The 26,511-nt window shown below is 29.7% G+C and overlaps 1 protein-coding gene across 1 annotated transcript; it reads right to left on the bottom strand.

The window, feature by feature from the left end:
- Positions 1-257: 257 nt before the first annotated feature.
- LOC110637827 (uncharacterized) lies at positions 258-4,393 on the bottom strand. The gene is made up of 5 exons (XM_021788163.2): positions 3,963-4,393; positions 3,367-3,546; positions 2,835-2,961; positions 2,435-2,548; positions 258-579 (listed from the first exon to the last, which is right to left on the bottom strand). Exons 1-5 carry the CDS (start codon positions 4,275-4,277, stop codon positions 464-466), a joined length of 852 nt encoding a protein of 283 aa, XP_021643855.2. The 5' UTR covers positions 4,278-4,393; the 3' UTR covers positions 258-463.
- Positions 4,394-26,511: the final 22,118 nt, after the last annotated feature.

Here is a 26,511-nt window from a genome sequence, read left to right as displayed (position 1 = left end):
CATACAATTAGTTGTGAATGGAAATTGCTCTTGTTCATTAATGCATAGCTTTTATAAAGACACTTCATTACCTAAAACCATAGCATTCCCACGGATTTTCTAATCAATGAGGAGAGAGATGTTTCCACTAAATTGAACCTTACTATTAAATCTCTCCCTTATTCAAATGACTAAATTTTAAATGAAAGAATTTAATTTTAGATTTTAAATTAACACCCTTAACCAAAGAGTAAAAGTTCAAATAAAGGGATTCCAAATAATAAAATTTTAAATGTTAAATTTCAAATTCAGTCATCCAAAAGCAACCTCACACTATTAACTTAAAATTTTGCTTGTGCACTATCCGTTGGCTCTGCAGCAAAACATAGCAAATTGATATGTCATTCCATTGGACAACTTTCATTTTTCTCACATTGTTTCTGCCAAGGATAAAAATGTAGGCCAGGGATCTCATATTACAAAACTAACGTTGGAATGAAATAGAATATGAACCAGTGTTTGGATCTTTAACTGCTTTGAAGTTGTCAACACTCATACCAAATCGGCCTAGCACAGAGTTTCCCAATTCTTTCAGCTTTCCTGCTCAGAAAGCAATTCAAATGAAGGTAACTAATCAGTATATCGTCATAAACAAAAAGAAGAAAAGGAGTTGAAAAAGGAGTAGTAATGCATACACACAAAATATAACTGTCCACAATTCTACAATTCCACATCACTGTAAAGCACCCAACTTCTGAATTGAGATCTTAACACAGGAATGACAACAATATTTGAATACTTTCTTTTTTTTTTTTGGAGAATGCAATACAAGTGTTCAGTGAAATTATTGCATAAGTCTAAACATTCACCTTGAATCTACAATTTTGATCCAGAAAATAATATTATAATTTTTTTAATATATAAAAAAGAGTCCAAGAAAGGACCAAAATACAAGAAAAGATGCTGAAACACATATTTTAGGCAACTAAACTTAAACATCAGACAGCTTTAATTTTCTAAGGCTCTGAACATCAAGCACAACCTAAAATAGGAGGAAGAATAGAAAAGTTCATCTTACGAAATGGCTCGACTCCATGAACTATATGTTAAAAATTTATGTAAGGGTGCCCTATTTTTGAGAAAGGTAAAAATGGGGGGTTTTCAATCTGTTACATTTATTTATAAGTAGACTTAGCTTTCAAAACTTATAAGCATATGATGCATATACTTTTTGTGTGCCAGACTTCCTACTGTAAAACATAATACTTAAGTGCCTCAAATTAAGGCTTAACTAACATGTGCGATAAGGCTACTAGTTAAAAGTTATTCCACTTTACCAAACTGGAATAATGAATATATGCAGAAGAAACAATCATATCACCATATACTTGCTAAACAAATAAAAACATGAATTTCTAAGTTATTTTGGCCTTTATATCACTTCCACTGGATTTTTGCACATTAAACACTTTTGTGTACAACATTTGATAAAGAGAGCCATACATTGGCCCCATTTGGCATTGAATTTCAGGGTCAAAAAATGCCTTTTATAAAAATCATCATTTTAGATACTGTTAAAAAAAAACATTTTAAACAAAAGTTGTTTGTTATTTTAATGTTTTAATGGCCAAAACAAATCAAATTTAATTTTTAAACAATTTTTAATAGTCTAATTAAAATATTTAAAAAAGTGTTTTCTCAACAAAGCTCTCATAGCAATGCCAAACAGACCCATTGCCAAAGGCCTGCTGTACCTATTCTGCACTTTTGAAGGTCCAGGACATAATTTGTTCACAAACGTCAAAAATAAATTTACAACTATGTTCTATTTTGAAACCAACTAGTACATTCAATCAACTTAAACACTGTAGTCCAAGTCAATTATCTTGAGAATACACATTCAAACTCCTTTGACACAATTTCTTAGTAAAAAACCTACTGTATCAGTAAATCAAGACTTGCCAACCCTTTAATCTCCCACGGCATCTACCTTAAGGATCAGGATTATAAGGTAAAACAGATATAGGGAGACTCATATTCTTCTAAAATATGAGGAAACCAGTACATTAATATGATGAAAAAAAAAAACAAAGGCAGCATTGAGGAAGCATGCTAATTACACACAAGGATTATTTAGCAGTTTATTGACTTCTAAAGTACAGGTCTTAGTTGCTACCTCCTCCAGTGTTGCCCCCAATTCTTGAGAAAATTTGAGGTGATTATAGTTACTTAAGCCTAAAACATACATTTTATCAACTTCCTCTATTGTAAATTGCATATCTATTTGAACTTGAGTATTTATCATAATAAATAAAATGGCAGAACAGGAGGCATGACAAAAGCATAAACAATGACTTCGAGATATATTTCTAAAAAAAACTGTAGATTTCCCCTCCAAGATTGAGAAACAAAAACAGGCAAATAAGACACCAAAAAAGTTGTCTATTCAGCTTACCAATCATTTCCTCCTTCATTTTTTCTCGCTTTTCTGCAGCCAACGGTTCCAAGCGGTGAATGGCTTTCTTAGCTTGGTCATTTGAAGGATCCAATTCCAAGATTTTTTTCATATCTGCAGGTACCCAAATATAAATTTTATTTTAACTGAAGGAATTATAAAGGGGAAATCTGCACATTCACATTCCGTGAGCATAAAAAGCAAACACGTGTGCACTTATGCCCATACAAATACACATACAGAGATGCTTGGAATGACATCAAAAATTGCCAAAAAAAAGGAAAAATGGATTAACAAATCAGCTTAAACTAAAGCAACGTAGATGGATATAAGAGATGATAATCTGAAATGTTAAATTGAAATAGTACCATATAACAACTGATAAATGATCCAAACTTACCAGCTATTGCCTCCTCAAAGTGTTCAAGCTTTTCATGAGCTTCTCCTCTCCTGAGCAGAGCTTTCATGTAGGAAGGAGTTAGTTCTAGGGCCTTTGTACATTCCTTGATTGTGTCTTCGTACTTTCCCTATGATAAAATTGAGACAGTATGACATCAAAGAAAAAGCTCAATGGGGGAAAAAAAGAAAAAGGAAAGCAAACATCTCTAACGGCCTGTCCTAGGTTGCAAAGAGACCAAGGCTTAAATATAATCAATAATTCTGAAATAAGAACAAGCACAAGTAACAAAGTATACATAGATTTTTTGTGTAACTGGAAGTAAATATGTTATCAAATTCCAACATAGAGTAAGAGGCATCACATGCAGATTCTATGAAGCTCATTTTCATTTTCTAGTAAGCACCATGAATAACAAATTCGACAGGACATGCGTAATTCTATCTGAACTCTAGAAGTTTTTTTTTTTTTTTTTTTTTTTAAAAAAAAACTTCTAATGAGCCTTGCATTTTCTATATAATCAAGGGTACCATACCAATTTCAAGAAGCATACAGCACGATTTGCATGGCACATGGAACGCAACTCTACAAACGAAGGCACGTCCAATGCAACTTGTAATGCAGCATCATATTTTAATAATGCCTCCTCATACTGCCCATCTCCAAACAATCTATTGCCTTCCAATTTAGCATCATTAGCTTGTAATAAAGTTTTCTGTTTCACAAGGAAATTGAATTGAGTTCAAAACTCTTCTCAATGAATAAATGAACACCTGCAGCTATACAGATCATATGGATTGCTCTAAATGAAAACAAGTCCTAGTATCAAATTCATGTAAAGACTGCAGAAACTTCAAGCAAGCAAACATCAAGGTAACATTTGCATTGGCTTGTGAAACCAGAAGGGATTTAAAATTCGATTCGGTATTTTAAAATTTGTAATTTCAAAAAGGACCCAATAATATTTAGTTTAATCAAGTTTTAATCTTTCTCCTTTACTTGAATCTTGAATTAATCTATTTCAACTAAAACCCCAAACAAATTCTTGAATTCTAAATTTCCTATGCAAATGAACCAACCAGGAGAAATCAATTTGGGCAACTAGAAAAAGAGATCGAGAGAGTAACAAACCTGTTGCAATTCGTCGTCGTTTACACTAGAGTCCGCGTTCGCTTCCTGTGGTGATGCTGGCTGTGGCTGTGGTTCTGGTCGTTGAGGAGTATCTTCATTGATGATTTCTTCGTTATCGCTCACTTCTCGTTCGCTTGCTGTTTCGAACCCATCAGAGTCGTTCACGTTCACATTCGTATCTTCCGCCTCCGCCGCCACCGCCACCGGAGAAGTACTTTCAGCGTCTTTGCTCGACGATGACGATGGAATTGTTTTTGGCTTTGGAGGATTACTGAGTAAGGTCTGTTCGTCTTCTTCTGGCTCAATCACCACCATTATTATTTTTTTTGTTTGGCAGAAACAAGCTGTGCAGTTATGGATTCGCTAATAAGACCAATAATAATAAAAATAATAACTTTGTTGTTTAAATCCTGCGAGTTCCAGAATCATCTTTCCTGTTATAGATTCTTGGATGAAGCAAGTTATACTTTTCTTGATTTGCTGGAAATGGACGTGGCATAATTTCAATATAACCAAGATCTATGAGTTTAATTACAATTACAACCTTAATTTTTAAATTATTTGCAATATCTACTACCTATTTGGCCAAAATCTGATTAAACCTTTCTATAGGAACAAAGGGTCAAATCCTCCATTTTAATTTGGATAAATTAGGCTTTTTTTTTATCAATTGGACAACAAATATCAAAGGTTTAATTTAAATTTATATTCATAATTTCTAATTTTATATAAAAAGTTACACCTTTAAATTTTGTCATAATTATAGCCAATAGAGTGAAATTGAATTTAAAAAGTATGATAAATTATAATATAATACTTAAAGTTTTAATTGATTAAAAAATAAAAATTTTATATATAATCATAATTTAACATAAATGTTTGACATTTTTAATCCTTGATGAAATTTTATATTTAAAAATAAATTTTATTTTATATTTATTTTTAATTAAAAATTTTATACTAAAAATATTTTTTATTAATTTCAATTAATATAATTATCTTTTTAATTAAACTAGACAAATTTATGTATCCGAATGTAAAATATAAAAATAAATTCTTACATTTTTATAAAATAATTTTAAAAAATATATATAATTGAAAAAAAATATATCTCACAAGTATCCATTGAATAAAACGTGCATTTTATATATAGTTTAGTTTAATTAATATGTGTATTTTATATAATAGATACTATAATTCATGATAAATCGATTTTAAACATAAATTTTTGGCATTAATTTTTATTCCTTTTCTTTCTTTTTTTTTTTTTTAGTGAAGAGAAATATAAAACCATGAATATTATTGTATTGAGTATTTTTTACCCTTAAATTAGAATTCGAACTCATTAGTTAGTTTTCAAAGAATTAGTGAGTAATAATTAAAAAAAAGTTATATATAGACTTAATTTATTATGTGGATCAAAACATATGATATATAATATTAAGATACAAATTTTATGTAATTTATATAAATTCTTCATGTTACAAATCTCGTGAAAATAAAAAAATAAAATATGCGAGTTCTTTATAAAGTTTAAGCCTAATTTATCATGAAATACAGCATGCATTAAATAAAATACATAGTAAATTATATATAAAATACACATTTTATTTAATGAATGGTTTGTAGGATATATACTTTTTAATTATATATTCTTTTCAAAATTAATTTATAAAAATATTTCATTAAATAAAATATATAGTAAATTATATATAAAATACACATTTTATTTAATGAATGCTTTGTAGGATATATACTTTTTAATTATATATTCTTTTCAAAATTAATTTATAAAAATATATGAATTTATTTTTATATTTTATATTTAAATACGTAAATTTATCTGGCTTAATTCAAAAGATAATTACGTTAATTGAAATTGATAAAAATATTTTTTTAGTATAAAGTTTCAATTAAAAATAAATATAAAATAAAATTTATTTTTAAATATAAAGTTTTATCAATGAACTAAAAATGCCAAAACTTATGTTAAATCATAATTATACCAAAATTTTTATTTATCAATCAAGTAAAATTTTAACTACTATATTATAATTTATTGTTAACTTTTTAAATTCAATTTTATTCCATTAATTATAATTATAATAAATCTCAAATGTATGATTATTTCACACAAAATTAAAAGTTATGAATATAAATATAAATTATTTTTTTTTAGCTCAAGATAGATGATAATGTGAAATTTAATAGAACAAGAAAACAAAATTTTGTATTCGTTTGTGTTATATTTTGAATTTGGACTTGGGTTCACATTGGCATTTTGCTGGCATGACATTATTACAAATTAGCAATGCATTGAAAATATTCATTTATATATATGTATGTATATATAAACTGAGTTATTTAGTTATTAAACAAATTAATTTATTAAATGATCAAATAATATAAATTTTCTTATGTTAGAATTAAAAAGTCACTGGTAAAACTAAAAATAGCAACATGCATAGCAAATAATGAGTTGAATAATTTTAAGAAAAAATTATTATTTAGTCTCTATATTTTAATAAAATTAATTATTTAATTTTTATATTTTAAAAAATATATTATTTAATCAGTGTATTTTATTTTTGTTAAATAATTTAGTCTCTTCATTATATTTTTTATTAATCAATATCTATCAAATTACTATTTAATATCTCAATTTTAGTGAATTTAATTAATTAGGGTCTGTTTAGTTTAACTGTTGAATACAACTGATAACTGTTAGCCGATAGCTGTTACTGTTAGCTGATTTATGTTAAGTGTTTAGTAAAACTATATTTAGCTGTTGTTGTTGATGTGTAAAATGACTAATAAGGGTATATATTATATAATTTATTTTATTATTGAATTAAATATAAAATTATAAATTTATTATATTATTTATTTTATTATTAAATTAAATATATTATATCATTTATTATATTATTAAAATAAATATATAATTATTAATCTATTATATTATATCATTTATTTCATTATTGAAATAAGAAAATAATTAAATTTTTTTAAAAAATAATTAAATAACATTAAAAATATAGATAAACAATAAAGTAATTATTATTATTGATAAAGAAAAAACTTATAATCAATTTTAAGTTTTCAGATATAAATATTTTATATTTTATATTTTATGTTATTAATAAAAAATATTTTAACAAAGTTAAAATACATTAATTAAAATGCTAAAATTATAAATGAAAAATATAAAAATATTAATAATATTAATTTTTGAATTAAATAAAAAAAATAATATGGTCAAAATAAAAAATAAAATCAAATCAGCTATTAGCTGATGAGAAATAGCTCTAAAAATAGAACTGATACAAACTGCAGCTAATGGGTACCATATCAGTTACCTATCAACTAGCTTTGTGTTTTTAAACTTACCAAATACTTTACTTTACCTGTTTAGTTGTCTATCAGCTATCAGTTGCACCCAACAGGTGAACCAAGCACCCCCTTAGTCTTTATTCTTTAAAAAGTACTACTATTTAGTTCTTCTACTTTGTTAAAATTAGTTAATTAGTCTCTGTATTTTGAAAATATAATTTATTAAAAAGCATATTCTTATATAAAAAAGAAAATTTTTGTCACACCTTACTCCCCTGTAAGATGTAACATGATTCCGTAGTACACCTAATGAATTACCGTACTTCGTCTACCGATAACCCATTAAATATATTATAAAGGATTTTAAAACAATTTTCATGAAATTTAAATCATCAATTAAAATCTAGTGTTATAGAATTTTTTCAAAATTTCGGCAAGGTGCCGGCTATATTTTGAGAAAACGGTTCTTCAATCCTGCAAAAGAAAAATACTCCCAATATGTTTTCTCAAATACAACTCCAATAACTTCATTTCAACTCACAATTCAAATCTCAATAGACAATCAATTCATTTTCAACCCAACCTCATTATAAAAGAAACATTTCATTGATTACAAGACTCAAAAATTAATATTACAAAACTATTCAGGTAAATGAAACCTTAAATTTATATTTAAAATAATTTACATTTAATTACATACCAAAATATTTTACAAGAGTTTTTATACAACTGCTCAAATAATTTACATACATATTATTACATGTATGCATCAAAACCTATGTACATAGGTATACCTATAATATACCTGGAGCTGATCTGAATGTGTCTTCAAAGAAGCTTACTCAATTTCTCTATGCTCTTTTCACCTGCGACAGCATACAAAGCTATCGCTGAGTGGTGAACTCAGTGGTGCACAACTATAATTTAAAACATAGTACAATATACATTGACAAAATTTACAGCAAATAATTTGGAAATCTGAATACTCATCAAATTCCAAAACTCAAAATATTCATTGCCAATAATATTAATCATTTGTATAAAATGACTTTGATCACGAAATTCAATTTATCAAATCATAACTAACCATTTAAGGTAATTCCAACAATTTATTGGAAATAAAGATTAATTCCAACAAAATCAATTATACATAAATCATAATTGAAATCACAATTCTTTACTATCCAAAAACCATTCTTTATCTCAAGAGCCATTCTTTATCTGAAAAATCATTCTTTATCTCACTAATTATGCAAGACTAATCCGAAAATGCCATCTTCGGGGTGATTCTAACTCCCTATGGTCAGGGAGGTCGAATCAGATTCTAACTCCCTATGGTCAGGGAGGTCGAATTATCGTGCACAGTACACATCATAATAATGAAACTTCTGAAAGGGCCATAACATATAAAACTTAGATCTAGCCTCTAATAAGAGGAGAATCTAATCCTGTGCACGTACCATGGTAATCAAAACACTAACTCTATTATCTTCTCAATAAATAAGAGAGGCGAGTAATAACCTAGTCAAGCATCTATAGTGAGATATAAAACAATATCACTGTAACACCTCCGTTTGCATAGCCTGGTATATTTCACTGTTCCGGTGACCGGTGTCGGTCCGGGCAATTAAGGGGATTAGAACCATACTTAAGACAACTAGATAAACCATAAACACAAATAATTAGTAATGTCCAATTAGTTAAGTATAAATAAGAAAAACAGAACATAAGAAGTTAAACGAGCCAAGAGTCACAGCGATGGGTGACCGTCTCGGGAACGACTGCGAAGCCATTTTAAACTCAAATTTCGAACCGTAAAATGTGACGGTGCGGTCCTTAGGACCATTATGAACACAGTGGGAAAGAGAAAATCACGAAAAAGAACTGTTAAGCCAGTCAAATAATTAGGTCAGTGAGCAGGAAGAAATATAGAATTAATTACAAACCGGGATGAACCGACAAGGGGCAATTTGGTCAATTGACCCCGAGAGATGACTCCTGACCTAACTGTCAAATAAAATCGGAGAAAAGAAAATTTCAGAATCTAGAATTAAATTAAAGAACTAATAGAAAAAAAAAAGAAAAAGAAAAGTTGAAAAGGTGATGACATCATCATGATGATGCAACTATGACTTCATAATTAATTTTAATTTAATTAACTAATTGACTAAGTCAAATTAAAGAATAAAAACAAAATTGAAAAGCCAAATTTTATCTTCTTCTTCTTCTTCTTTTTTCTCTTTCCCGTAGCTTCTCATCTCTCTCCCTTGTCTCACTAAATCCTCCATGGCTACTTAATTTCAAGCTTTTAAAGCTTGAATCAACTCCATAAATCCCACAATTTTCCTAAATAAAACTTGTTCTTGGATCTTGGAAAGTCTATTGAGAAAGAAATTTGAAGGAAAATAAAAAGAAAATTGAAGCTTTGGGAATACTACGTTAAAGGTTAGTCCAGAATCCTCTCAATTCTCCTTATATTCATGAAATTGCACTTGAAGTGAACTAGTATTGATGAAAATAAAATAAAAACAACATATTTAGGAATATAGTGAAATTCAACCAGCTTAGAGGTAACTTGAAATTGATGGATTTTGATACAATTAAAAAGGTAGGCAAGCTTGATTGAAGGTGTAGTTGAGGTTTATATAGTTTAGTTGCATAAAATAAGCTAAACATGGAAGTTAGGGTTTTGGACATTAGGGTTTTGAGACCAAAAATATGAGAAACTTATAAATGGTGTCTTTGACCTAATTTGAAGTGAGAAATAATCATTTGTGACCTAATTAAGTGTGTTAGAAGTATTGGAATTAAAGTCAAATTCGGATTGGGTATGCACCATGACCAAAAATCAATTTTGAGGGACCAAAAATGGAATTTTACAAGTCCAATTGGTATGGGACCAGTTGGGACTGAAAATAGACACTAAATGACACAATTTTTATTTAGGAAGCATGCCCAAAAAGTGACCAAAATCTAGTGAACAAACTGACCAAACTTGAAAATCTGCAGTATAAACAGTACACATGAACAGTAATCGTTTTTGGGTCATAACTTGAGCTAGGAAGGTCTAAATAACCTGAAATTTTACCAGTGGTTAGATGAGATAGAGACCTAAAACTTTCATGAAGAACATAAACCCAAATTATGCCATTAACTAATTCATTTGGCTACCCCAAGTTGGTGACTCAAATCTGCCTACACCAGAAAATTACCCAGAATTCTGGGTTGTGTCCAATCCGGCAGCCATGGTTCAAATGGCCATAACTTGAGCTACAAAACTCCAATTGGATTGATTCAAAAAGGAGAATAAACTTAAGACAATAGGGAACATTTTCTATGAAGAAAGTTTTTCCAAATTCCAACAGTAAATTGACTAATGAAACAATACAACTAGGGACACCAAAACTGAAAATTTGGCAATTTTGCCTAAAAGACTAAAGTTTTGAGAAAATGATCAAAACTAACAAGTTTGGTGATCAAAATGTGGTATGTGGGTAAAGTTAGAATTCTCATACCTATTAAGCCTTAGAAAGTCAATAGTTTGACTTAAATAGTGTAGTGAATAGTAACCCCGAAACACAAAATTTCAAGAACGTCGAGTTTAGCACGTTAGAGCTAGGTAAAAGTGAAGTTAAATTTATTTTTGGATTTATGCTAAGTTATGATACTGAAACACTGTAAAATTGTGTGTTTCAGTTGAAAAGAATACCGAGAAAGAACCCAAGGAACCGAGTCGAGGCCAAGAGTCGACTCGCTTGAGGTTTGTGCACAACATCATTATGCTTTAAAATTCATTGATTAAGTGAATGAAATATGCATTTTACCTTTGCTTTGAATTTTTGAAAGTATTGTGACCTTATTTATGATGTTTTGATTTAAATTGTGAAAGTTACTGTGTATATTTGAAATGACAATGTTTAGCAAATTGTTAAGATAAGTTTTGAAACCAGTGTCATGACCATATATTTGAACACCTCACTAGCACGACTAGTGGGGTAATTAGTTTCGAATTTTGATTCCTTCTCTGGAGAAGTGTTGAGGTGTGCCAGTAGAAGAGGATGTGAATGGATATCCATATATTTGAGCTAGCTAGCCTTGTGATGTGATTTCTCTTTAGCCTCTGGCTAGTGAGATTCTATTTGTTTCGAATGGCATGATCTAACTGTGGGTTTTATGAAATGTGTTTTGATACTTCGAAATAAACTTGGTTTGCATTAAAATTTCATAATTCATGTTTTGTGTTTAATGCTCATGTTTAGTCAAATTTTTGAATAAATGTGATTTATATTCTGCATAAAGATTATTTTAGTATTTTGTGCACCACTGAGTCCTAGTACTCAGCGATAGCTTTTATTGTCCGCAGATCTGAGAGACTAGAGGAGCAGATCGAAATGCTAAGGATTAAAGATCATTCAGCTTGAAGTTATCGGGTATAATTTATACCCTAATTGTAAATATTTCTTTTGATGTATGTATTGCATATAAAAGTATGGACATGTAAATGGGTCTTGAGCAGCTTGTACAAAGTTTGTATGAAGTTTGTAATAAAAAAATTTAGTTTGATCTTCCTTTGATGTAAATTTTGCAATGATGTGTATATAAATTGTTTTGTCTCTAATGAAATATGAGTAGAACTATTTTATTTAATTTGAATGAAATGTATTGCTAGTATTTTGAGGATTATTAAATTTTGAACTTGAGAAATTGATTGAAATGATTGTGGAGTTGTTGAAATGGATTGAGTGTGATTGTGAAATTGAAGTAATTGTTGGGGAAGAATTTTTAGAAGTGCTTTTTACAGGTATTTGAAGAACTGTTTTCTCAAAATACAGAGGGAACTCTGTCAAAATTTTTATAAAATTTGCAGAAAAATAAAATGGACCAAAAATATTAACTAGTTTTAATTTTAACTAAATGTTTTAAATACTTATTAGAAAATGCTCACCACTTATCAAAAAAAAGAAAATTGTTTTAAAATCCCTTGTAGGGTACTTAATGAGTTATCGGTAGGTGAAGTTCGGTAGTTCATTAGGTATTCTACGGGATCATGTTATGCCTTACAGAGGGGTAAGGTGTGACAATCACAATCCTTTTAGTGAGCATAAATCACAATACAATTCGATTCAAAGTCAATTCCAATATTCAATAATTTTTATGCTCATCACAATTCAAATCATAAATTTGCATTTTTCTATGCAAATTGCCCATCACAATTCAACACATGTTCTATCACAAATTTTCAAAATATAATTTATTCAATCCACAACAATGCTTAATACTTGTGAAAATACCATTTTACAAAGCTAAATTCATACATACTATAATAATTTCAATAATCATTGAATTAAATCTAATGTTTGTTAAACATAATACATAAGAAAAATATGTCATTTAATCATATGAAATATTCAGAACAAAATCAGTTAAAAACTAGTTGTGCACAAACCTCTGATAAATGCCTCTTGGTTCTGACTCAGTGTTTCCTTCCCCTTCCCTGAGTCTGTGCTAACTGAAACACACAATTTGAAGTGTTTCAGTACTCATTTAAACCGTCTCTAACAATAAGGCTTAATAATTAATTTATTGAATTCTATTATTTTCCTTAGTCAACCTAAAATGTTGACTCTCGATGCACTCTAGGTGAATTAGATTTTATGTTACCAATATGTCACATTTTATAGCCCTTTAGTGCTGGTGCATGTTACCAAATTCACTTTCAAGTATATTGCATTTTATTGCAATTTACCGGATTTCGGTATACTAATTTGACCTAGCCGGATGACCTAGTTTCCTCGGTTTTTGGGTTTCGGTCCAAACTACAAACTTGTAGGTCTATGTCTTATTGCACGCGAAGCAAAATTTCAGGTCATTCTGAGTTGTGTAGACCAAGTTATGGTCAATTTATCAATGCTGGACAGAATGCATCAAAATGGTAACTTTAGGTCATTTTTAGGTCACTTTTGGTTCTGCCAGTTTTGGTACCTGAACTTGTGCAAGCTATTTGGCTTGGTTCTGGCCATTTCTGGGCTTTGGTGTTTTCATAAGAATTATAGATATATGTCTAAACTATTCATGGTAAAAATTTAAGGTCAATTGGACCTGTTTTGAGTGAGTTATGGCCAAAATACTAACTACTACCCAATTGATCAATTTTCAGGCTTTCAAGTCACTAATTCAGATTTGGTCATTTTTCAAGTCACCTTCTAGGCAGAATTTAGGTAAGCTTCCTTCATGAAAGTTGGCACATTTTGTGCCTAGTTTCACCTTCAATTGATCTTATACCAATTGGAGTCACACACTTAAGGTTCTAAGCTAAAACATACACTGCCCTACTACACATTGTTCATCATTTACCAATTACACATTCAACACTTACCAAGTTAACTCTCCCATGCCAATTCTGGTTGTACCATACCATTAACACATTTTACTTCACATTTTTGATCATTTTGGCAGCTTGTAACCACTCTCAACATACACACTATAATACAAAATTTTCCAAAGTCCCATTTACAATAATTCAACCACATGACATACCTCATTTACATGTCCAAATTCAAACAATTATTCATATGCACATGCTGCCCTCAATGACAACATAATTCAACAATATTTCATGAACTCAAACACTTCAATCTTCTTCATGAGGCTGCCACAAGTTTATACATACCCATCAATTTCCATTTTCACTTTTCAAGCTTACAAATCAAACCTTACACATGGAATTTAACTACAATACAATCAAATATTTAAATCATCATTCAAACCACTATTTACATGCAAGAATAAGTTGTTCATAGTGAGGTTCCATGGCTGCCAAAATATACATCTCCATTAATTCATCAAACATCAAAACTTCTTCCACAAATCAACTCACCACAACATCTATTCAAAGTTTAATGAAACAAGAATAAAAAATACACACTTACCACTTTTAAAGTTCTTCAAAATCTCACCAAAACTTAACTTTCTTGCTGCCTCTCTACTGCCCAAGTTGTATAGAACAACTTTAGTGAAGAGACCTAGAAGGATTGATGGCTTGATGATGGTGGTTTTGCCCATGCATGGTGGACGGCCATGGATGGAAGCTTGGGAGAAATGGGTTCGGCAATGGAGAAGGATAGATGAGAAAGAAGGCTGTTAGTGGAGGTGGCTGTCCCAAGTTTGATTATGTGTCAAATGTGATAAGTTAGTGGAGCACTAATATTAATTATAATGTTTGTTTATTCCAAAATTTTCAATTTTCACATTTTTCTCCTATCTTTTGCTATTTAGATTATGTACCACTATTTTAATTTTCCTTGACATTTTTCAAGTGTAATATCATTTATTTTTAATGGACATTTAGGTCAAAAGACAACTCGGGGTGTCAAATGACCAAAATGCCCCTGTTCGGGTTGCATTCCCGATTTTTCGGTAACACCAAGTTTTGTCGTTTTCTCGATTTCTCGTCTTTCTTTGTACTAATTATTTTATTTTTTTTTTTATATTTCTAATGACATTTATACTTCAACAGATGTTTATTTAAGTCTTAAAAATATTTTCTAGGATTCCCCGCTGTACAGGGCTAGTCAACGGTCTACACCGCAACTTTCCGATGCGGTCACCCATCGCTATAGTTCTCGGCTCGTTTAACTTGGTTACATTTCATTGCTATTATTTTTTCTTTATTTTTCTTGTATTTTTTTTTCTTATATTTCATTATTTTATGTCTCCTCATCCATATCTAAATGTAGTTCTAGGCATCCTAGCTGTCCAGACAACACTGGTCACCGGAACAATAGAACGCACTAACGAACATGGGGGTGTTACAATTTTATTATGTGAAGATTAAATGTTAATTTATATTTTTAAAAATTATTTAAATCTTTTTATTCAATTTTTTAGACATTACTTTTATATTTTTTTTATTAAAAAATAATTCTTTTAAATGACCGTTTTGATTCCTTCGAATTCTAAGAAACTAATTAACTTTTTTATGCGCATACCAGCTATCCAATGCGTTGGATATAACATGAGAATGCTTTTCCATCCTTGTAATCCTTCTGTCAATTCAGGTACCAATCTAGAATCTTGGTGGCGAAAATTGGCAACAATTACCATAAGTTTATCAAGTTCTTCAGTTGATAGTTCACCAACTCTACGAACAGTCCAAAAATTAATATAGAAAACGTTAAAAAAATCTTTTTTTCTATTTAAAAAAAATCATAATTACTTTTTTCTATTTAAAATCTTTTTTTGTTGGAATTTTTGTGATACGAAGGGGATTGTCCCTTTAATCACCTTCTTATCTTTTGAATTTGAAGTTTAGGTGAATGATAATAAATGTGCTTGGATGTTGAATAACAATTTTTTTTTGTAAAAAAAAAAAAATCCGTGAATTTCAATTGAGCCAATTTCTTGAAACTTAGGATCTTTTAGCAAAACCTAACTTTACTATTTAATTTCATTATGTGAATGGGGAAGAAGCTGCTTTGTAATAATTGTGCTAGTCAGGATGTCAAAATTTTATGCAGGTAGTGTTTTGATAATTGGTAAACGTCCAATTTATAAAGGAGACTTTGTAAAAGTTTTAGCAAATTTATGAATGGTAAAATATATCCATGTACATGGAACTTACTTTCATTTGTTAATAATAATAATAAAATTGAATTAACATGAATTTAAATTAAACGTGTTTTGTTGTTGAGACCTTCAATTATTCGTTGGAGTTGCTTATTAGTGAGTTGAACTCTTTAGGTATTAATTTTAGGTAATAATTGACACTTCCTTTTGAATTAGGGTGCCAATTAAAAGAAATAAAAAAATGCAGGACTATATTAACTCAACTTATTAATAAAAATCACATTTCTCATGTATTAATTATATTTTATGTTTTGTGAGTACTTGAAATGTATACATAGAAGCATATTTTATCATGATTATTATAGAGAGTAAAATTGTATGCTTCACATATAACATCCTCTATTATTTGGATGTTGATGATGAGATCAAGGGCGTATCTAGGTTTGGGCAACTGAGGTTATTAACACTGCTCAATTTTTTTTTTTTAATTCTCTGTATATACTACATATTAAATTACCTGCAATATGTTGGAAGAAAACATATGACCTATTAAAATAAGTTTTTAACCCACCAAAACTTCTAAAATATTGTTATATTTAATAAATTTAGATATCTAGGACTCTTCATCCTAAACACCTACTATTTTAATCTTTTAAAATAAATAATAAAATCTTAAAAAAAATCAAAATCTATCTGCTAAACTCTAAGAGACAAAACTCTTTGTTTTTCTCTAGCTCTTCTTTTTCTAAATTTCATCTCTTCTCCTTCTCATATTCACATAATCACAATTTTTCCCCCTTATCTTTTTTCTTTTTTTTTAAAAAAATAAAATTTTCCTCTTATTCTCTACCAATTGGCTCTTATTTTATTTTATTTTATTTTCATTTTTGTGTCAACAAAACTAATGGACAAACTCAATTTCATATGGTTAATTAAAAGAATTGGTGGTCTCATTCAAAAACTAGTCCAAACGAAGAAAAAAATCTAATGTAAGGCCTAAACCCCCTGCAAGAAAAGTCAACAATTGCAACACATAGGGCCTTAAGCTCATAACAATAATTATAATTGTAACACCCTAAAATTTTAAACATTATTATTTTATGAGTATTATGGATATTTTAATTTTATTAAATTTTAAGAAACTATTTGAGATTTTTCGGATTTTAAAAATTGGGTTTGATTTTCCGAAATTAGAAACTTTGATGATTTTTAAAAATTTATTTAAAGACCACGTGACAAAACTAAAAATATATTTGGAGTCTATGAATTTTTCTGAGTTTTTTGAAATTTTTTCAGAATTTTTGGACCTCGTTTTTGGTCCCGAGGCAGAGTAAAAATTTAAAATTTTGTATTTCGAATCAAACCAGCCGAATTGAACCGGACCGGATCGGATCAGTCGAATCGGACCGGCTCCCTCCCCTTCTTCTTTTTCTCCCGCGCGTGTCCCCTCCTCCTTCTCTCTTTCTCCCGTTTTCTCTCTCCTCCCGCCCCAGCTCGCCGGCCAGCCACCTTCCCCGCCACCCCAGCTCACCGGCGCGCCGCCCCACCTCTTTCCCCCGGTCGGCCGCGGCCCCAAACGGCCGAAAAACGCGCGCGAACGCCCCTCATTGCGCGGTCGACTTTTCGACTTCCCGGCCAAAATCCGGCCGATCCGGCCACCAATCGGACCGGGTCTTATGTCTAAACTCATCTACTCGTCGAGAGCTTTCCATAGACACCAAGAACACCGAAATCCATCGAGCGGTTTGTCCAATTTTTGCCCGGGAAGTTTTAGCCCATTTTGACTTTCGGGCTAGATTTCTCGCAAACCGTGAACCCCACGAGAAAACCGAGAGTACCAGAGCGCTCCACTCGTCGAGAGCTTCGCGGGGATATAAATTTCAAAATTTTTCGACACCGTTTTTCGGTGGGTCCCACGGAACTTCGCAGTGTTTTTCCGAGCATTAAATGAGCTTAGAAAATTCTGAAAAATTTATGTACTAACCCCCGTGTTGTGGGCTTCGTGTAGGTATCCTCAATTCGCGGAAATTCGACAGTTGTCCGGGTTTGTGAATTTCCGGCCAAACAGACCCGTTACCGGAAAAGTCTCCGAATTGGACCGAGGTTTTGGCTACCCCCCATTGTCAGACGTCCCGAGCACGTCCCCGGAGTCGGAATCGGCAAAGGTAAACCCGAACTTTGTTTTTTCGTAATTTTCTAGTGCTTAAATAGGATTAAAAATCCATAAAATATTCGTGGTAGCTCAGAAAATTATGATTCTTTTTGCAATAGCCTAATAATATTGCTAATGACCGCGGGACAAAGTTTTAGAATTTTAGAGCTTATTTGGGCAATTTTTGCAAAAATGATCAATTATAAGGACTAAATTGAAATTTTTACATACTGTGATGGATGACTGATTTGATGGGCCCAGGAGGGGCTTTGTGATGTGATTGAATTGTGGATATATGGATTGTGGATTTAGAAGTGTATTTTGAGCCCTTTTGCAAGTTGGGTAGGTCCTAGGTATAGGACAGACTCTGCCAGATTTTCGGCACGATTTAGGACGTATTTGGTCTTTTCTTGATTTGTATTGAGTCATTTGTATTAAATAATTGTAATGTAATTGTCAGGTGAGCCGGGACAGCCTTCTTCCTCCGCCCAGCTGCCACAGTGACCGTTGTCAAGTCTGTGAGTAAAATATTAATTTTAATTGTAATTTCACTATTATTATATGTTCAAGCATGCCCATGCATCACTTATATGCATATATCTATGTAGATAAACTTTAGGCATGATTTATGTTGCATTCACAACTGTGAAAGTGCCATGTATGTTGTTGTGGTAATTTGGAGCAGTGTGCGTGCGTTGGGGTGCGTGTGATGTGGTATGGACTATGGATAGGACGGGTATACACGGCTTGAGATCTTCGCTGGGACCCGGTCCTTCGGGGTAGACACGGCTTGAGTTCTTCGCTGGGACCCTGATTTGATTATTAAGTAGAAGTCCGGGCTGAGTTCTTCGCTGGCACAGTTGGAATTAAGAGAGCTGTATAGGGGATCAGCTCCCATATATATTATGATTGATATTACTGGGTGCGTGAGTGCTCCAAATTACCTTTTTGATGTTATGATGTGAAATTATTGCTGGTGTTGCATTTCACTCCACAGGGTGCATTAGTTTTAGTTAGTTATAGAGATTATGATTAAAATTGATATTTTGCTCTCTGAGTCGAACGTTCACTCCTGTTCAATATTTTTTTCAGGCTACAGGAGGATTTTATTGTGGTTAACCTGCTTTTCTCCTTCGCAGGTTGTTTATCAATATTTATGTAATTTTATTTACTCCTAGAATTTCTGCATGTGTTAGAAGTATTTATTTGATTTTGATCTGTAATATTATTACCATGTTGGACCTGTAAACGTATAATTATATGCATGTTTGATGGACTGGATGAGGGAGCTGAACTCCCATATGTTTTTATGATGATATGAGTATGTGGAGGGTGAGCTGAGCTCCCCAATTGAGTATTTACTGTGTTTACAGGTCGGGTGAGTCAAAAACTTCCCGTTGGTAGGTCCATTTTATGGCCGGACTCTGTCCGGTTGATTTCTTGAAATTGGGCCCAAATGGGCCTTAGAGTTGGGTTAGTGAATAGTTAGGCTTACTAAGGGCCTCGGGGGCTTTAGGATGGCCCAGGTCCTAGTGCCAGTCCGGCCCATAGGTTGGGTCGTGACAATAATGCACATCCAGGGCTTATAAGAAACTTAATCTAAGTCTAAATTTTAAATCTCTAACTCGGGTCCCTAACTCTTATATAGTACAAATAATTATTTTCAATACTTAAAAACTTATGAAAATATTCTTAAAGATCCTTTACATCGTCCTTGTATTAATAATTAAACTCATTTTACTTAATTTCACTAAATCAAAAATATTTTACAAATTAATCAGCTAGCTTAAACTTAGGTAAAAACTACATAAGTTCGGGTTTACTTTTGTCAGTTCTATTACCTAGAACACATTCGGAATGCCTAAAAATGCTGGAATCGACTGTAAATATGAACATCTTTCGAGACAACTCATCGAGCATCCGAATCAGACCAAAAACTCAATCCCGAACCTTAGTAAGCTATCACCGATCTAGTCGCACCTAAACAAATCCCATAAAATGTTAAAAAGTATCATATAATTATTTTGATTTACGAGAATTGAAAATACAAAAATCTCACCGACTGATCTAAACTGTCCAATGATCGCCTTTTCCAAATCCAATTAGAGCGAGGTTAGTAAGGTTTTGGCGTGCTAAGTTCATTGGTAGTCTCAGATTGTTAGAAATCTTATCGAAAAGCCATGAAATACCAATTATCCTCTCTCTAGATTCTGATGGCTATAGAGAGTTTCTGGAGCTGAGGGTGGTCAGAAAATGGTCATGGGATGATGACAAGACGATATGGGTAGATGGGGTGGCCGAAATGGCTAAAACAACCATTTTCTGCACACGACAGTGCGTGACTTTTAGGGAAAAAAACTAGCCATTTTTGGCACCTATCACGGTTGCTAGGGGTTGGGAAGGGTACAATGGAGATGGGGGAAGGTGATAAGAGGGTTGGCCAGTGGTGGGTCGGCTTTTGGTCGGAGGAAATGAAAGGGAAATGGGAGGGAGAGAGAGAGTCAGGTGGAAAGAGTGTAGAGAGGAGGGGAGAGGGGCTATGCGATTTTTGAAATTTATTTTATTTTTTTATTTACTGTCAATTCCCCAAACTTTTGTAAGTTATACAATTAAGTCAATTAAAATTTTTTCTTTCTTCACTTAAGTTCATAATATTTTAATATATTTAAATTAAATTAAAAATTTACTTTAATACTTAATGTAACAATATTAAACTTTAGAATAAATCATTTAAATCAAAATCCAAACTTTAAAATAATTCATAAAATATGTTCAAAAGAAATAATTTTTTCTTTCTTCACTTCTCGTTCGCTTGATGTTTCGAACCCATCAGAGTCGTTCCCGTTCACATTCGTATCTTCCGCCTCAGCCGCCACAGCCGCTGAAGAAGTAGTTCCAGCGTCTTTGCTTGAATCCGTCGCCGTTTTGGAAGACGGTGACGATGACGATGGAATTGCTTTTGGCTTTGGAGGATTACTGAGTAAGGTCTGTTCGTCCTCTTCTGGCTCAATCACTACCATTATTAATTTTTTTTTTTTTTTGGAAGAAACAAGCTGTGCAGCTATTGATTCGCTAATAAGATCAATAATAATAAAAATAATAACTTTGTTGTTTAAATCCTGCGAGTTCCAGAATCATCTTTCGTGTTGTAGATTCTTGGATGAAGCGAGTTATACTTTTCTTGATTTGCTGGAAATGGAAGTGGCATATTTTCAATAAAACCCTTGATCTATGAGTTTAATTACAATTACAACCTTAGTTTTTAAATTATTTGCAATATCTACTATCTGTTTGGCCAAAATCTGATTACACTTTTCAATAGGAACAAAAAGGTCAAATCCTCCATTTTAATTTGGATCAAATTAGGCTTTTTATTTTTTTCCAATTGAATAACAAATGTCAAACGTTTAATTCAGTTTCATATCCATAATTTTTAATTTTATATAAAAAAATTATATTTTTAAAATTTATCATGATTATAACTAAAGGAGTAAAATTAAATTTAAAAAATATAATAAATTATAATATAATACCTAAAGTCTTATTTGATTAACAAATCAAAATTATAGATATAATTGTGATTTAACATAAACGTTTGGTATTTTTAATCCATTGATAAAACTTTATATTTAAAAAAAAATTTTTGTTTCATATTTATTTTTAATTAAAAATTTTATACTAAAAATATTTTTATTAATTTCAATTAATATAATTATCTTTTTAATTAAACTAGACAGATTAATGTATCTAAATATAAAATATAAAAATAAATTTGTACATTTTTACAAATCAATTTTAAAAAAATATATAATTAAAAAAAATATATCCCACATAAATTATAATATCCATTAAATAAAATGTACATTTTATATATGATTTACTTTAATTAGTATGTGTATTTTATATAATGGATGCAATAATTCATGATAAATCATCTTAAACATTAATTTTTTGCATTGATTTTTTTTCCTTTTTTTTTTCTAGTGAAGAGAATTATAGAATCATGAATATTATTGTATTAAGTTTTTTTACCCTTAAATTCGAATTCGAACTCATTGGTTAGTTTTCAAAGAATTAATGAGTAATAATTAAAAAAAAAATTATATATAGACCCAATTTATTATATGGATCAAAATATATGATATATAATATTAAGACATAAATTTCACATAATTTATATAAATTTTTCATATTACAAATCTTATGAAAATAAAAAAATAAAATATACAAGTTCTTCACAAAGTTTAAGTTTGATTTATCATGAAATGTAAATATACATTAAATAATATATATATATATATATATTAAATTATATATAAAATATATTTTTTATTTAATGAATGCTTTGTAAGATATATTTTTTTTAATTATATATTTTTTTAAAATTAATTTATAAAAATATATGAATTTATTTTTATATTTTATATTCAAATACATAGATTTATCTGAGTTAATTTAAAAGATAATTACATTAATTGAAATTTAAAAAATATTTTTTAGTAAAAAGTTTTAATTAAAAATAAACATAAAATAAAATTTAATCAATAAATTAAAAATACTAAATATTTATGTTAAATCACAATTATATCTAAAATTTTTATTTATTAATCAAGTAAAATTTCAACGGCTATATTGTAATTTATTATTAATTTTTTAAATTCAATTTATTTTATTAATTATAATTATAATAAATCTTAAAGGTATAATTATTTCATAAAAAATTGAAAGTTATGAATATAAATATAAATTATTTTTTTAGTTCAAGTTACATGATAATGTGAAATTTAATAGAACAAGAAAACAAAAATTTTGTATTCAGTTTTATCATATTTTGAATTTGGACATTTTGCAGATTTTATACGAAACCGGGCTGATGTGACATTATTATTAATTAGCAATGTATTGAAAAAAAAAAGAAATATATATATATATATATATAAACTAAGCTATTTAGTTATTAAACAAATTAATTTATTAAATAATCAAATAATATAAATTTTGTTATGGTAGAATTAAAAAGTTACTGGTAAAACTAAAAATAGCAACATGCATAACAAATAATGAGTTGAATAATTTTAAGAAAAAATTATTATTTAATCACTATATTTTAATGAAATTAATTATTTAATTTTTATATTTTAAAAAATATATTATTTAATTAATATATTTTATTTTTTTTAAATAATTTAATCTTTTCATTAAATTTTTTATTAATTAATATTTATTAAATTACTATTTAGTCATTCTATTTTAATAACTTTAATTAATTAGTCCTTACTATTTTAAAAATATTATTATTTAGTTTATCTATTTTTTTAAAATTAGTTAATTAGTTCTTATATTTTGAAAATATAATTTATTAAAAAATATATTCCTATACAAGAATAAAATTTTATTATATGAAAATTAAATATTAATTTATATTTTTTTTAATTATTTAAATATTTTTATTTAATTTTTTAAATATTATTTTTATATTTTTTTATTAAAAAATAATTTCTCTAAATTATCATCTTAATTACTTAAAAATCTAATAAATTGATTAATTTTTTTTTTCGTATTTATCAGCTTCATATCCAATGCATTGGATACAACATGAGAGTGCTTTCCATCCTTGTAATCCTTCTGTCAATTCAGGTACCAATATAGAATCTTGATGCTAGAAATTGGCAATAATTACTATAAGTTTATCAAGTTCTTCAGTTAATAGTTCACCAACTCTACGAAAAGTTCAAAAATTAAAATAGAAAACGTTAAAAAAAAAATAATAAAGTATTGATCAAAATAATTATTAACGTGTGATACAGATCATTTTAGTCAGGTGATTACAACTAGCCCACCTATACAATCTTTGAACTCTCTTAAATGGTCACCGGCCAATAAAATTAACACAATAACATAATTGAGGTGATATATATATATATAATTTTTTATATTATTATAAGATATATATTCAATGTTAGATGATCAACCTATATGAATAAGCAATGTACATAATATGGACGAAAATTGTCCATGTTTTGTTTTAGACGTTGAAGTGTATATATTCATCAATTTCATGTATAAATTTTGTAACTTCACTAACAATTTCATAGTGATAAAATTTATTTATACACAGAATTCTATATAGTTTAGAATTATTTATCATGTTAGAGTTAGAACAAAATTGTATTATAAAGAATTTCTTATTAATAATTATAAATTATTAAAATTTTAAACTTTTTAATTTCTAATATTGTAAATATTATAAAAAATTAAGGATAATTTTGTCCTTCAAAAATTTACTCTCTCATTCGTACTTTTATATATATATTATAGAAGATAAATAATAATTAATATATTAATATTATAATCATATTATAAACCCTGTTTCAAGAAAATAATTATAGATATCCTAATTAAATTTCCTTTTTCAAAGTTTCACAACTTAGCTATTTTTTGACAATTTTAGTTGGTCTTAAAATTTTTTTAAGCCATAATCAAAATTGATTTAAATAAGCTAATATGAATTAATTTTATCTGTTCGTGTCTCTTCTAGTTAATTGATATATCATATTTTTTATTGTTGATTTATTTCAAATTTCAACGCTCACTAAAAATAATAATATTAAAATCAACCTAAAAAAAATCAATGAATTGATTATTATTGTCCCTTATAGCAACCCAAAAGGGGGGGAGGGGGTGTAAATTGGGTATTAATTAAAAATTTTGAAAGTTAAGAAAATTTAATGGAAAACAAGAACAAGGATGAGAGAAAAGAATGATGGTGGACACAAAGATTTATAGAGATTCGACTATCCCCAACCTACATATTCTCCTTAAGGCCCTCCTTGAGAGTTAACTCTATTGTATTTCTTCTTTAGATGAAGAACAAATCCCTTATAAAACCACAAGAGCAACCTTGCTCTTTTATAAATTCGTTTTCTCACAAGAGCAATTTAATGCTTTAACATACTCAAGTTACAATAAATACTTTCAACAACTTTAAACTCACTTTCTGAACTCAAAAATTACAGCTCAACAAACAAGCTCTCAAAATTTAATTGTGGAAGCTCAAGTTCTAGAGAGAAAAAGAAGGAAAGCTTTAGAACTTAATAAATTCTCAAAAAATCAGTTGTTGTAACTTCCACCCATTCATAAATGATCTCTATTTATAGTTTTGGCAATAAAATGACTGTTGGGAGTGTATTAAATACAAATATAGCCGTTCAACCACCTAAAACCCCATTTTATCAAGTTGCAGAAACTCAAGTTTGGCTGCCAAAATCCCTTACTTCGGTTGTTGAAAGTGGAGCCCTTAAAACTTTGCTTTACTTCCTTACTCTCTTTCAATCTTGATTTGAAGCAATTTCACAATTTTAAAATTGGGACCTACAATCTTAACATAAACACTTCCAAGGTAGATTAGTAGCACACTAATTGTTTATTATCATCAAAACATGAATTAGGATTCCTAGGTCTAATAATCTCCCCCTTTTTTATGATGACAAATAATAAGTGGATGAAAGAAGTTAAGCACAAGTGAAGTGTGTGTTTTTCAAAAAATTTTCCCCCTTAGTGTACTGTCCCTTTTAAAAACAATTTATGCCTTAATAAATAAAATTTGGAGAACACATAAGAGAGGTTTTGACCCAATGAATGCAATAACATGATGTCATGAGGCCTAAATGAATGATGATGCAAAAAGTAAAAAAATGCATTAAGAGAGTAAGCTAATTATATGAGATAATATATCATAAATATACCAAGAAAAAGCATCATAAAAAAAATGGCTAAAAGCATGTATCGCAATTATAAGCATGTGTAAAACCTATAACTATACATTTGCTAGCTAAAATATCAAGAAAACAAAAGCATGTATCACAACTCTAAGCATGTGTAAAACCTATAACTATACATCTGCTAACTAAAACATCAAGAAAACATCCACTATCTACATATCTCTCCCTTTTGGCATCATTAAAACACTCACCAAAGGGGAAGATATATATATAAAAAAAAAAAATCATCAAAAGACAATAGAAAAGAAAGTCAGGTCTCTAGAGCAGGTTGAGTAGCTGTGTCCAATAGAGGAGCACTGGAGGTCATATGCTGGAGAAGAGAGAAAATCTGAGCCATCTGCTCCTCCATGCTGCTGATAGTGAAGCTGGCAGTCTTCCATCCTCTGTAGTCGATCCTCTATCTGCACAGTCTGGAGCTATGAGCTAGGATATTATATATATCATGAGAAGTCCGTAAGGACTCACCCTGGTTGGCTGTGCCACTGGGTCTTACTATGGCGGTGGTTGTATTAGTCTGATCAGAAGAAGCTCCTACTACTGTGCTCCTAGGCTATGATCTCTGTGTCTGTGGTCCTGTGATGAGTCTGTGGTCACTGTGATGATGCAAGGCAGTCCTTCCGAACATGCTCATAACTGTCCTGGTAGACAGTAAGCCCCATGGGTGAAAGGTGTCCATGGTGTAGTAACCATAGTCTCTGGGTATGGTCATGGTGGTTTC

The sequence above is a fragment of the Hevea brasiliensis genome, chromosome 17 (genome assembly GCF_030052815.1).
Source record: "Hevea brasiliensis isolate MT/VB/25A 57/8 chromosome 17, ASM3005281v1, whole genome shotgun sequence".
Classification (NCBI taxonomy): domain Eukaryota; kingdom Viridiplantae; phylum Streptophyta; class Magnoliopsida; order Malpighiales; family Euphorbiaceae; genus Hevea; species Hevea brasiliensis.
This window is presented reverse-complemented; position numbering and strand designations above follow the sequence as displayed.